Consider the following 14,068-nt stretch of genomic DNA (forward strand, 5'->3'; position numbering starts at 1 on the left):
ATAATGTAAACTCTTCTAACTCGAGTCTAGTTTTCTCAGTGAAGTATCCATAACATAGGATTCCCACGATGTCATATTTGGGGTCTAAAGCAAGACTTACTAACATCATTAACATCGTCCAGATTCTTAATTTTTTTATTGATTATTTTATTTTTGGCTATGCTGGGTCTTAGTGGCTGTGTGGGCTTTTCTCTCGTTGCAGCAAGCGGGGGCTACACTCTAGTGGTGCCTAGGCTTCCCACCTCAGTGGCTTCTCTTGTGGAGCATGGGCTCTAGGGCCTGTGGGCTCTAGAGCACAGGCTCAGTAGTTGCAGTGCCTGGGCTTAGTTGGCATGTGGGATGTTCCTGGACGAGGGATCAAACCTGTGACTCCTGCATTGGTGGGGAGATTCTTTACCACTGAGCCACCAGGGAAGCCCAGTTTCTGATTTAGCATAATTCCAATCCACACACTCCCAGAATTTAGCCCTCGGTGAACTCTCAAATGGGGCTGTGAGGGACCACTTTTAGTATCTCTGGGACCCTGGGGCCCAGCTGTGGTGACAGGATGGGACCCTGGTTCTGGGAGCAGCACACAGGTCCCGGGAGTCCGGCTATCCACATCTCAGGCTTGCCTCTGCTGTTTGGATTCTGGATAAGCTCTTACCATTCAGGGCCTCATTTTCCTCATTTCCGAATCAAATAGGGGTGTGCTCTGGGGCTAATGAGAGGAGGTAATGAGGGAAAGGGCTTCCCAGGTGGCTCAGTGGAATGCAGGAGACGCAGGTTTGATCCCTGGGTAGGGAAGATCCCCTGGAGACGGGCATGGCAACTCACTCCAGTATTCTGGCCTGGAGAATCCCATGGACAGAGGAGCCTGGCGGGCTACAGTCCACGGGGTCACAAAGAGTCTGACGACAGAAGCAACACATGCAACAAGGGAGAAGCACAGAGGAGTCACTGGAGGTTTGCTGGCACTAATCCAGCTGAGCAGGGGCGAAAAGCCTGCCTTCCTGCCGCCCCCACTCCCTGACCCCCAGGCAGCTTGGAGGACTTTACTCCCCAGGAGAGCCATTCAGCCCCAGGCTGGGGTGTCTGGTAGCTGAGCCCCAGGAAGCCAGGCCCAGGCTCAGATGCCAGGGTCATAGGTCTGGATTGGGCAAGAGCAGAGCTCAGCCCCTCTGATCCTGGTCAGAGATATTTGGAGAGATCAACAGTTCTGGGAAATTCAGAGACAGGAAGTAAAAGGGGAGTGGGGCAGAGGGGAACCAGCCAGCTGCACCCCGGCCCCTCCTGGTCTGGACCTCTCCCAAACAGTTCCTTGAGTGGGATGGCTGCCTGCAAGGATGGGGGACAGAATAAGGAGACTCTCCATCCCTGGGAAGGAAAGTGAGGCAACTCACCCCTGCTCCCACCCCCACACCCTCCCTGAGTTCCAAATCCATTTCTACCTCTGTTTACGTCCAAAGTCCCGGGCACTGGAGATGCCAGGTTTGGTGTGTTTGGACACACAGTCACACAGACAGGCAGACGCACAGGGCTCAGGGCCCTTGAATGGACACTGCCCCCTCCCCTCCCACCACCCAGGGCTGTCAGTGCTAATTATCCAGGCTTCAGCCTGTTTCTTAGCCTGGGATCTGCGCAGCATTGAGGGACCCACAAGTCAACCTTGAGACCTTTGGCAAGTAAAAGGGGAAGAAAGGGGGTGGGGGGAAGAAAGGAGGTGGCGGAACTAACTGTGGAGTGGGGTGGGGGAGGGGATGAAAGAAATCCATATCCGGAGGGGTGGAAACGAAGTAGAAAAACTTCAGAAGATAGATTTTGGATGTCAGGCCTGGAGGGAACTCGAGCAAAAAGAAAGGTCTCCACGCAGTCGCTGATCACCTGGAAAGGGACCGAACCCCACACCCCAGCTCTTCATCCCCAGCCTCAGCCCTAACCCCAGCCTTGACCTGGTCCCAGGCCTAGCCGGCCCTACCATGACAAAGGAGTATCAAGATCTTCAGCATCTGGACAACGAGGAGAATGGCCATCAGCACAGAAAAAGTAAGGGGACGCCTCCCCCTATTTCTGAAAGGCGAGCATTGGGTGGCTCTCGCCCCCTTCCCTGACCCCGCCTCTCCCTGGGTCTGCCGGGCTCATGAGGTCGGTGGTGTCTGAGCCACCCCTCTTAGGGGAGGTGCAGGGTGTAGGATTGGAGACCCTTTCTTGGTGGCAGTTGTCCCCAGGCTCCTTCATGCTTCTCCTGCCCTTCGCCTTGTCACCGACTTCTCAGGACCCTGGGGAGGGGGTTGCCCAGAGGATGTCGGGTTAACTGCAAGAAGTTAGACCCTCTTCTTCGTTCCTCCTCCAACACCCGTGAGCCTTGGCCAAGTGTATGTGTGTGAGTGTGTGTGTGAGTGTGAGTATGTATGAGTGCACAGGTGTCGGGGATCCTTTGGGTCAAGGAGAAAATTTCTGTGGCTGGCCTCAGGGAGCTCTGACTGGAGGAGGATGAGTCAAGCCCTCTTTCTTTCTCCTGTGAGCAGAGATGTTTCTGTTGGTGCTGAGCCAGGATGGAATGCTTGGCAGAAGGGAGTGGGCAGTGCCCTTCGATGGGGGAAAGGACTCCCAGCAAAAACGGAGGGGAAGCCCCCGCATTTCAGCTCACTGAGACAGGGCTCCCCGGTGGGCACAACTTGGTCGACCTGAAGTCTGGTTACTCTGCCTCCCTGCGCCCAGACAAAGAGGAGTGGGATTCACGGGGAAAACAAGAAACCCGTTTCTCTTGCCCCACCTGCTAGACCCCTTCGTCCCCAGTCTCCAGCTTGCAAACTCCGTTCTCCAGGCTCTGCGTTCTGTTGCGGCAGTGACTCGATCTGGCCACTAGGTGCCAGCAAAGGCCTAGAGCCTGGGTAGGGCTCCCGCAGAAAGATTCGCATCCCTTCTCACCTCTCGATGCATCCAGCTCCTCCCGGTCACCTACCGCCCAGATTTCTTCATCTATAAAGTCCCTCCTAGTCTCCTAGAGGAGGCTCAGGCTGCCCTCCTCCTAGGACCCCAGAGCTGCCCCAGGCTCCCATCTATCCCTGAGTGCCTGACCTCCTCTCTTGTAGGGCCGCCTCCTCCTCATTCATTCAGTCGGCGTCTCTGCACCGGACCCAGCCTCCTCCTGGTCTCCATGGGCCTTAGCCTCCTGCTGCTAGTCGTTCTCTGTGTGATCGGATCCCAGAGTGGGTTCCCCAGGGGGTAGGGGGTGTTTGGGAAGGGAGCAAGGTGATATGGTGAGGGGGCGGGGGTCGGTAGAGCTGGCTGCTGTGATGTGGGAAGCAGCCCCCTCATTTTGTCCTGTCTGCACCCTCTTCTGCCCAGACTCCAAGCTGCAGGAGGAGCTCAGCGCCCTGAGAGAGACCTTCAGCAACCTCACAGTGAGCACAGAGGCCAAGGTCAAGGCCCTGAGTGTTCAGGGTGAGGAGGGCTGGGGCTGGGAGGCTGGGAACAGTAGGGCCATTGAGACACTGAGCAAGTCTCTCCCCTAGGAGGAAATGTGGGCAGAAAGGTGAAGACCCTGGAGTCCCAGCTGGAGAAACAGCAGCAGGAACTGAATGCAGGTCAGCGAGGGTGTGTGTGTGTGTGTGTGTGTGTGTGAGTGCACATGCGCTTGCAGGATACGGCGGTCTCTCAGACCAAACCAAGGGGCATTGTGGCAGAAGTATCTGCGATCTGTCTTCACGCCCCAGTAGGCAGATGACAGAACCTTCCCAGGCCCCAGTGTTCATCGTGACTTTCTTGCTTTCCCCTACCCTCATCCCCCTCCCCCTCTGCCCTGTCTCCCCAGATCACTCCAGCTTGCTGCTCCACGTGAAGCAGTTTGTGTCTGACCTGCGAAGCCTCAGCTGTCAGATGGCTGTCCTTCAGGGCAATGGTGAGGGGGTGAGGGTTGCCCAGTCCTGCTTGCCTGCCCAACCCACTTCCCCTCAGCCCCTCACCACCCCCGCTGACTCCCACCCCAGGCTCTGAAAAGGCCTGCTGCCCAGTGAACTGGATCGATTATGAAGGCAGCTGTTACTGGTTCTCTCGCTCGGGGAAGCCCTGGCCGGAGGCTGAGAAGTACTGCGAGTTGGAGAATGCCCACCTGGTGGTGGTGGGCTCCTGGGAGGAGCAGGTGAGGTTCTGGTAAGGCCCGGCTGGGAGGTTGGCAGGTCTAAGGAGAGGTCACCAGCTCTCCTCTCTCCCCAGAAATTTATCCAGCACCACATGGGCCCTGTACATACCTGGATAGGCCTCACAGATCAAAATGGGCCCTGGAAATGGGTGGACGGGACGGACTACGAGACGGGCTTCAAGTGAGTGTGTGCGCCCCCGAGGCTCTGCCCCTCCATCTTTGGCCCACCATCACAGCCTGGCAGGTCCCAGGGGCCGGGGGTCCATGGCTGGGCTCAGAGTCTCACCCCAAGGCTCTGCCCCTTCATCTTCAGCCCATCATCCCAGCCTGGCAGGTCCCGGGGGCCAGGGGTCCACGGCTGGGCTCAGGGTCTCAGGCGCTGGGGTCCAACGTCTCTCTGGTCTCTTTAGGAACTGGGCACCAGAGCAGCCAGACGACTGGTATGGGCATGGGCTCGGAGGGGGTGAAGACTGTGCCCACTTCACGGCGGAGGGCCGCTGGAATGATGACATCTGCCTGAGGTCCTACCGCTGGGTTTGTGAGGCCCGTCGGGACAGAGGCAATGACAGCTAAGAGCCTCCTCTCCCCTAATTTATTTCCTCAATGCCTTTACCTGCCCTAGGGGTCCTGGTTTGGGGCCCTTCTATCTAGGGCTTCTGGATTTTCATCTAAGATTTTAGAGGGAAGGGGGAAGGATGGTGTCTGAGAAATGTAGAATGATGTTTAGAGGCACGAGGAGATTGAAACCCATGCTGCTTTCTATGGTTTGCAAGTTATTAATGTCAACTGGATTTTTTTAGAGTAAAAAGAAAAGAAATACACAAAACATTGAGTTGTCTGCTTGCTGGGGATTAGGAAACGGGAGTGGGCTGGTCAGCACTAGGAAGTCTTGGGCAGGCAACGGGTCATCCTGAGAACTGTCTGCGCTTCGGGCCAAGAGGCCTGGATTTGTTATTTACAGGTATACAAGTTAGGGCAAGCTAGTCTGCTTTCTGTGTTTCGGCTGTAAAATAGCGTTATTACTGATTTGTTACTGAACTCAGGTTCAGTTGTTCATCTCTCAAGAATACAATCCTGAGAGATGAGTAAAAGGAACTATGACTTTATTGAGGAAGCTGGCAATCTAGGGAAGAAGGTGACTCATATCCCAAAAAATCAACTCCTCCTTGCCGATCAGGGGGCAAGAGACTTTAAAGGGGATTTTCATGGGTACATGGGGGGCAGGGGTTACATGCACAACAACAGGTGTTAGCTCCGACAATCACCTTGAAATGGGTCATGCAGTGGTCTTCTGGTTAGTGCCATCTTTTTCATATATTTTAAACTTTTTTTTCTTATTTTATTTTTAATATAAACTTTTCATTTTTTATTGGGGTATAGCCGATTAACACTCAACATTAACACTCAACATAACATAAACTCAGCATTCAAAAAATGAAGATCATGGCATCCAGTCCTATCACTTCATGGCAAATAGATGGGGAAACAGTGGAAACTGTCAGACTTTATTTTCTTGGGCCCCAAAATCACTGCAGATGGTGACTGCAGCGATGAAATTAAAAGACGCTTACTCCTTGGAAGAAAAGTTATGACCAACCTAGATAGTATATACAAAAGCAGAGACATTACTTTGCCGACTAAGGTCCGTCTAGTCAAGGCTATGGTTTTTCCTGTGGTCATGTATGGCTGTGAGAGTTGGACTGTGAAGAAAGCTGAGCGCTGAAGAATTGATGCTTTTGAACTGTGGTGTTGGAGAAGACTCTTGAGAGTTCCTTGGACTGCAAGGAGATCCAACCAGTCCATTCTGAAGGCGATCAGCCCTGGGATTTCTTTGGAGGGAATGATGCTGAAGCTGAAACTCCAGTAGTTTGGCCACCTCATGCGAAGGGTTGACTCATTGGAAAAGACCCTGATGCTGGGACGGATTGGGGGCAGGAGAAGGGGCGACAGAGGATGAGATGGCTGGATGGTATCACTGACTCGATGAACGTGAGTCTGAGTGAACTCCGGGAGATGGTGATGGACAGGGAAGCCTGGTGTGCTGCGATTCATGGGGTCCCAAAGAGTCGGACACGACTGAGCGACTGAACTGAACTGAACTGATAATGCAATTCCCCAAAGGAAAAGTATATAGACTGAAAAAATAGGAAAGGTTTAATGGAAAGAAGCTTAATTTTTAACTCAAGATTCTTGAAAAAGAATAACAAAATAGGTCTTCACTGGTGGTTTGGTGGTGAAGAATCTTTCTGCCAATGCCCGGCAAGATCCCACATGCTGCAGAGCAACTAAGCCTGTGCACCACAGTTATTGAATCTGTGCTCTAAAGTCTGGGCACCACAACTACTACTGAAGCCTGCGTGTGGCCTAGAGCCCATGCTCCACAACAAGAGAAGCCACTGCAATGAGAAGCCTGCCTGCTGCAACTACAGAAAAAGCCTGCACAGCAACGAAGGCCCAGCACAGCCAAATTAATAATTTTAAAAAGAACTTTAGAAAAAGAATGACACAATAAATTCCCCCAAGTAGAAAGAGCTTTTTTTTTTTTTTTTGCAGGGGTGGGGGAGAAACTTGTTTGTTTTTTTAAAGCAAAACTTAAAGCACTAGAAAATAAAAATGTAGATATCATCAAGAAAAGAAAATCTGATACTTGGAAAAGGTAGAAAACAAACAAATATGAAGGAGACTAAAGGAAACACAGATGCATAGTTTTATTTTTTAGTTTTTTTGGTTGGAGTATAATTGCTTTACAATGTTGTGTTAGTTACTGCTGTACAATGAAGTGAATCAGCTATATATCCCTCGTGCTGCACCACAGGGCATATAGGATCTTAGTTCCCCAACCAGGGATCAAACCTGCACTCCCTGCATTGAAGCCCAGTCTTAACCATTGGACCACCAGGGAAGTACTATTAGACTATATTGCAAAGCCATATTCATGAAGATACAGAACAAATAGACCAATGGCATGGAATAGGGATCTAATGTATAGCATGGTGACCACAGTTAACAATACCACACTGTATACTTGAAATTTGCTAAGAGAGTAAATCTTAAGTTTCCTCACCACACACACACACACACACACACACACACACACATAATTGGTAGCCATGTGAAGTGATGGACGTGTTAGTTTGTGGGAATCATTTTCCAGTATAGATGCATATTAAATCACCCTGTTGTACACCTTTAAAAATCGCATTGTACAACTTAAATATATATAATTTTTATTTGTCAGTCATACTTCAATAAAGCTGGAAAAAAACTTCTAAAGCATATCACACAGAAAAAAATCCTCGGTGACTACATGTCCACACATGTAGTGTGGATGCAGAGATGCCTAAAATCAGCATCAGATGAAAAAACTAAAAACCAGAATGCTGCCTAGAACACAAGAACACTGATAAAAATCAATAGTCTACACACACAGTAGCACTACGTACATTTCAAGAATCTATACATTTTCAAGGACATGTCAACCCCATTCAAGTGGTTGCTTAAGGAAAGGAGGAGACTAGGACAGGACAGGATAAGAGGAGGCATCACTGAGAGAAGGACCTTGAGTAGATCGGAGCTGAGCGCTGAGAGTGGGAGGAGCCCACACTTATCTCTTGTCCATCTCTAGGAAAAATGTTCATGCACATCTCAGCCTCCACCCTGCTGGGTCCTTAAAGAGGAGAGATAAGAAACAGGGGCTTCTTATCAGGGCTTCCCTGATAGCTCAGTTGGTAAAGAATCTACCTGCAATGAAGGAGACCTCGATTTGATTCCTGGGTTGGGAAGATCCGCTGGAAAAGGGATAGGCTACCCACTCTGGTATTCTTGGGTTTCCCTTGTGGCTCAGCCGGTAAAGAATCCACCTGCAATGCAGGAGACCTGGGTTTGATCCCTGGCTTGGGAAGATCCCTTGGAGAAGGGAAAGGTTACCCACTCCAGTGTTCTGGGCTGGAGAATTTCATGGACTGTATAGTCCATGGGGTTGCAAACAGTCGGCCATGACTGAGCAGCTTTCACTTTCAAGAAACAGAACCCAGAAAAAGAGGGGAATCATCACCTGGACTTCGTTGATCCAGAGCGAGAAATAAGAATAAAATGATTAGAAAGAAGGAGGTCATTTTAAAAAATTGCAGACATTATGTATCTCTCATTTTGATGCAATGGGGGCTAAACAACATTGCCTGGGAAAGAGCTTTCTAAGAGAACCTTGAACATGAATCTAATTAAGTTTCTAGTGCTATCTACTCATTTACAGGAAATTTAGTGGGGAGAGGACCAGGCACACACGTATGCATTCTGTCAAATCCAGGAGCGGGTAGATTTTACAGAGCCAATTTCTGGTTTCTTCAACAAATAAACGACAAAGGATACAAACAAGCAGGGGGATTGTCATGTATTTAAAAAAGCATTAAGAGGCATTCCAGTATGTGCAATGTGGGGATGTTAGATCCTGATTTGAACACACCAACTGTACAAACACATTATGGGGAAAATAAAAATGAAAATAAGCAAATGGAGCCTAATTAAACTTAAAAGCTTTTGCACAGCAAGTTCACTTCAGTTCAGTCGCTCAGTTGTGTCTGACTCTGTGACCCCATGAATCACAGCATGCCAGGCCTCCCTGTCCATCACCATCTCCTGGAGTTCACTCAGACTCACGTCCATCGAGTCCCTGATGCCATCCAGCCATCTCATCCTCTGTCGTCCCCTTTTCCTCCTGCCCCCAATCCCTCCCAGCATCAGAGTCTTTTCCAATGAGTCAACTCTTCGCATGAGGTGGCCAAAGTACTGGAGCTTCAGCTTTAGCATCAGTCCTTCCAAAGAAATCCCAGGGCTGATCTCCTTCAGAATGGACAGGTTGGATCTCCTTGCAGTCCAAGGGACTCTCAAGAGTCTTATCCAACACCACAGTTCAAAAGCATCAATTCTTCGGCGCTCAGCCTTCTTCACAGTCCAACTCTCACAGCCATACATGACCACAGGAAAAACCATAGCCTTGACTAGACGGACCTTAGTAAGGAAATCACACACACACACACAAAGACAACACACAAAATGGAAGAAAATAGTTGCAAAGGAAGTGACTAACAAAGGGTTAACCTGCAAAATATACAAACAGCTCATGCAGCTCAATGTCAAAAAAAAAACCCAAACAACCCAAATAAAAGATTGGTGGAAGATCTAAATAGGCATTTCTCTAAAAAGACATACAGATACCCAAAAGCCCATGAAAAAATGCTTACTGTCACTATTAGAGATATGCAAATCAAAACTACAATGAGGTATCACCTCACACTGATCAGAATGGCCAACATCAAAAATCTACAAACAATGAATCCTAGAAAGAGTGTGGTGAAAACAGAACCCTCCTATACAGTTGCTGGGAATGTAAATTTGTCCAGCCACTATGAAGAAAAATATGGAGGTTCCTTAAAAGACTAAAACTAAAGTTACCATATAATTCAGCAATTCCACTCCTGGGCATATATCTCGATAAAAATATAATTCAAAAAGATATATGCACTTCATTATTCATTGTAGGTCTATTTACAATAGCCAGAACATGGAAGCAACCTAAATATTCATCAATGGATGAATGGATAAAGAAGATGCAGTATATACATACATGGAGAGTGAGTGAAGTGAGGTTGCTCAGACTCTTCGCAACCCCATGGACTGGAGCCTACCAGGCTCCTCCGACCATGGGATTTCCCGGCAAGAGTACTGGAGTGGGATGCCATCACCTTCTCCAAGCTTTCATATAAGGGCTGGGCAATTAGATCATAGTTGGGTATCCAGATTTTACAATATCCAGTTAGTCCCAGGAAAGCTCGCAATGGTTTTCGAGTCATGGGGGAGGGCAACTGGAGGATTCCTTGTACCCGATCAGAGGACAGCCTCCTGGACCCGTGTGTAATCTGAACTCCCAGGTAAGTGACCTTTGTCTCGACCATCTGTGCCTTAGCACGGGAGACTTTATATCCCCTTTCTGTGAGGAAATGGCAACCCACTCCAGTATTCTTGCCCAGAAATTCCATGGACAGAGGAACCTGGCGGGCTACAGTCCATGGGGTCGCAAAGAGTTGGCCACGACTGAGCACATCAGCACATATACATACAATGGAATATTACTCAACCATTTAAAAGAACAAAATAATGCCATTTGCAGCAGCATGGATGGACCTAGAGATTGTCATACTAAGTGAAGTAAGTCAGACAGAGAAAGGCAAATATATGACATTATTTATACGTTGAATCTAAAAAAAAATGGCACAAATGAATTTTATTACAAAGCAGAAGTAGAGTCATAGTGAAAGATGAAAGTGAAAGTCTCTCAGTCATGTCTGACTCTTTGCAGCTCCATGGACTATGCAGTCTATGGAATTCTCCAGGCCAGAATACTGGAGTGGGTAGCCTTTCCCTTCTCCAAGGGATCTTCCCAGCCCAGGAATCAAACCCAGGTCTCCTGTATTGCAGGTGGATTCTTTAACGAGGGAAGCCATAGATATAGAAAATAAACTTATGTTTATTTTCTAAACTTTATTTTCTAGAATGTAGAAAATTTCTAAAATTATGGTACAAGGTGGGAAGGGGGAGAGGGATAAACTGGCAGATTGGGATTGATATATACACACTACTGTATATATATATGGCAGGTAGATTCTTTACCATCTGAGCTACCGGGAAGCCCAGGAAAAGAACAAAAACAAAAAAACAGGTGAGTGTGTGTAGTCTGTCATTCACATCTGATTCTTTGCAACCTTGTGGGCTATAACCTTCCAGGCTCTGGGTTCTATCCCTGGGTCAGGAAAATCCTCTGGAGAAGGGAATGGCTATCCTCTCCAATATTCTTTTTTTTTTTTTCCATTCCAGTATTCTTGTCTGAAGAATCCCATGAAGAGTAGCCTGGTGGGCTATAGTCCATGGGGTCACAAAGAGTCAGACACAACTAAGCACGCATGCACTAAATCAACCAAATGCCAATAAAAATTAATTTAAAATAAATTAAAATAAAAATAGAACTTTTTTGAAAAAAGATATAATGGGAATACCAGGTAATTTTGAATACTACCTGGATAAGGCATTATTTTCAGTTATTTTTGGTATAATAGGATGTGTTTTGGTTAAGATAAAAACAGAATAGGGACTTCCCTGACCTTTCAGTGGTTGCCTCCGGTCTCCTATCACAGGTGGCAAGTGTTCAATCCCTTGTTGAGGAATTAAGATCCTGCGTGCCACAGGGCACAGCCGAAACACCAGAAGATTCTCTATTTTAGATATCCATGCTGAAATATTTACAGGTGAAATCACGTCTGGGATGTGCTCTGAAACAGTTCAGTGGGGTTGGGGGGCACGTTGGGATGGGTGTAGAAGAAACAAAACCTGTCATATGTTGATGATTGTTGAGGGGAGAAACGGTACTTGGGGGTTCATCGTACTATTCTCTCTCTTTTGTATGTGTTTTATCACTACAGTTGAAACAGGAAATGCAGATCTGCAGATATGATTTAATAGAAATACAGGACATTGTAAATTTTTTTACAAGTGCAATATGGAGAAATGATATTTTACTTCTCCAGAAAATATGGACAGATTTGACTTCACTAAAATTGGAAACAAGAAGTAGACTTGGATGAAATAATTGCAACATTTATAACAAGTAATTAATATTCAGAGTATAAAGAACTCCTACAATAACAAGAAGGAAAAAAAGCCCAATAGAGAGGCAGGATATTGTAGTAAACCCTTGTCATCAGTTTTAGGGAATCCCTCATTCTGTGCATGCTTGAGGGCACAAGAAGCCCAGGGGGACCATATCTGCCCCCTCGCCTCCGTGATGTAGTTGGGATGGGCTTGTATGTTAGGTATTGCCCACTGGACCCTTTCCCCTAGAGCACAGAGTCTGGAATGCAAGATGCAAATTTATGGGAGTAACTGGAGCAGAAGAGGGACTTCCCTGGCAGTCCAGTAGTTAAGACTTTGCCTTCCAATGCAGGGGGTGCAGGTTTGATCTTTGGTAGGGGAGCTAAGATCCCACATTCCTACTGGCCAAAAAAACAAAACATAAAACAGAAGCAATTTTGTAACAAATTCAGTAAAGACTTTAGAAAATCAGGTCCAGGTCAAAAAAAGAATCTTAAAACAAAGAAAGAAATTAAGTTAAAAAAAAATTCCAGGTTGCAAGATAATATGTACAATATAATCCCATCTATGTATAATAAAGTGGAAAGTGAGTTAGTTGCTCAGTCGTATCTGATTCTTTGAGATCCCATGGACTGTAGCCTGTCAGGCTTTTCTGTCTATGGAATTCTCCAGGCAAAGATACTGGAGTGGGTTGCCATTCCATTCTCCAGGGGCTCTTCCCCACGCAAGGATTGAACCCCGGATCGCCTGCATTCCATGCAGATTCTTAAAAATCCCTCCAGTTGCTCTATATTGTCTTAAATCACTCCAGTGGTTGTTGCTTTTCTCAATGTTTTCATCTTTTCCCTCTCCATGGATGCTCTCCACATTCAAAGGCTTTTTTATCAAAATTTCCCCATCTGACCTCCTGTTCCCTCTGCAATCGTTGTCTTATCTTCCCCTTTATGGCCTCAGGCTAACCTGGCTTTTCGGAGTAAAGGGAAGGGCTGTGGCCTGGATTTGAGGGAGGCAGACTTGCAGGTGGAGAAGGAAATGGCAACCCACTCCAGTGTTCTTGCCTGGAGAATCCCAGGGACGGGGGAGCCTGGTGGGCTGCCATCTATGGGGTCGCACAGAGTCGGACACGACTGAAGCGACTTAGCAGCAGCAGCAGCAGACTTGCAGGGGCGTTGCAGGACTGAGGAGTCATAGACTTGTCAGAAGCATTAAAAGAGGCGGTAAGGCACCGGAGGCTGGAAAACTCAAGAATATTTGGGTTACTGTGTTACGTGTGTGTTTATGTGTCTGTGTGTAGGTTTGCATGTTTGTGTAAGTGTATGTATGTGTCTACATATGTCTGTATGTAAGTGTGCATGTCTCTTTGTGTATGTGTGTCTGTATGTGTGTATATGTGCGCGCACACACACACACACACGTGCATACTGGGAAGGGGAGTCAGAAGAGAGGAAAACAAGCTCAAATTAGCCTTTCCTGCCACCCCCTGCCCTGTTGTATCCCCTGAGAGGACTTTCCCTCTGGAAAGAGCCTTCTCCAGGGGATCTTCCTGACCCAGAGATTGAACCCCGAACCCTACCCCAAGAGCCACGGGGCAGACGGCCCCAGGTCTGTTCCATGAGCAGGGAAAGCAACCAACTCAAGTGATTCTCCAATTAAAAATAAAACTCTATTGTCTCACAGAGGTCAGAACTAAGATTCCGCATGCCTCAAGGTGCCGTCAGAAAAAAATTTCCAACTGTACAAGAATGTTTCAATTTCTCTACTTGTTAAAGACTTCTGACTAACTGAGTTTCGGTGAGAGATCTATATGATGTTCCTTCCTTGAGACTTGTTGAGATTTGCCTCCAGCCTGTTACTCAGCCAATTTAGTATAGATTCCAAGGGTTGACTAGACTGTGTAATCTTTAATTCTTTGGAATTCTTTAACTCAGTTCAGTTGCTCAGTCGTGTCCGACTCTTTGCGACCCCATGAATCACAGCACGCCAGGCCTCCCTGTCCATCACCAACTCCTGGAGTTCACTCAGACTCACATCCATCGACTCAGTGCTGCCATCCAGCCATCTCATCCTCTGTCATCCCCTTCTCCTCCTGCCCCCAATCCCTCCCAGCATCAGAGTCTTTTCCAATGAGTCAACTCTTCGCATGAGGTGGCCAAACTACTGAAGTTTCAGCTTTAGCATCAGTCCTTCCAAAGAAATCCCAGGGTTGATCTCCTTCAGAATGGACTGGTTGGATCTCCTTGCAGTCCAAGGGACTCTCAAGAGTCTTCTCCAACACCACAGTTCAAAAGCATCAATTCTTCGGCT

The 14,068-nt window shown here is 47.7% G+C and overlaps 1 protein-coding gene across 1 annotated transcript; it reads left to right on the forward strand.

Moving 5' to 3' along the window:
- Nucleotides 1-1,300: 1,300 nt before the first annotated feature.
- On the forward strand, nt 1,301-4,949 carry LOC120866084 (asialoglycoprotein receptor 1-like). The gene is made up of 9 exons (XM_040243560.1): nt 1,301-1,660; nt 1,942-2,025; nt 3,075-3,191; nt 3,331-3,426; nt 3,498-3,569; nt 3,797-3,883; nt 3,972-4,123; nt 4,198-4,304; nt 4,534-4,949. The coding sequence occupies exons 2-9, from the start codon at nt 1,959-1,961 to the stop codon at nt 4,694-4,696; spliced, it is 861 nt and encodes a 286-aa protein (XP_040099494.1). The 5' UTR covers nt 1,301-1,660; nt 1,942-1,958; the 3' UTR covers nt 4,697-4,949.
- Nucleotides 4,950-14,068: the final 9,119 nt, after the last annotated feature.

The sequence above is a fragment of the Oryx dammah genome, unplaced genomic scaffold (assembly GCF_014754425.2).
Source record: "Oryx dammah isolate SB20612 unplaced genomic scaffold, SCBI_Odam_1.1 HiC_scaffold_8, whole genome shotgun sequence".
NCBI lineage: Eukaryota > Metazoa > Chordata > Mammalia > Artiodactyla > Bovidae > Oryx > Oryx dammah.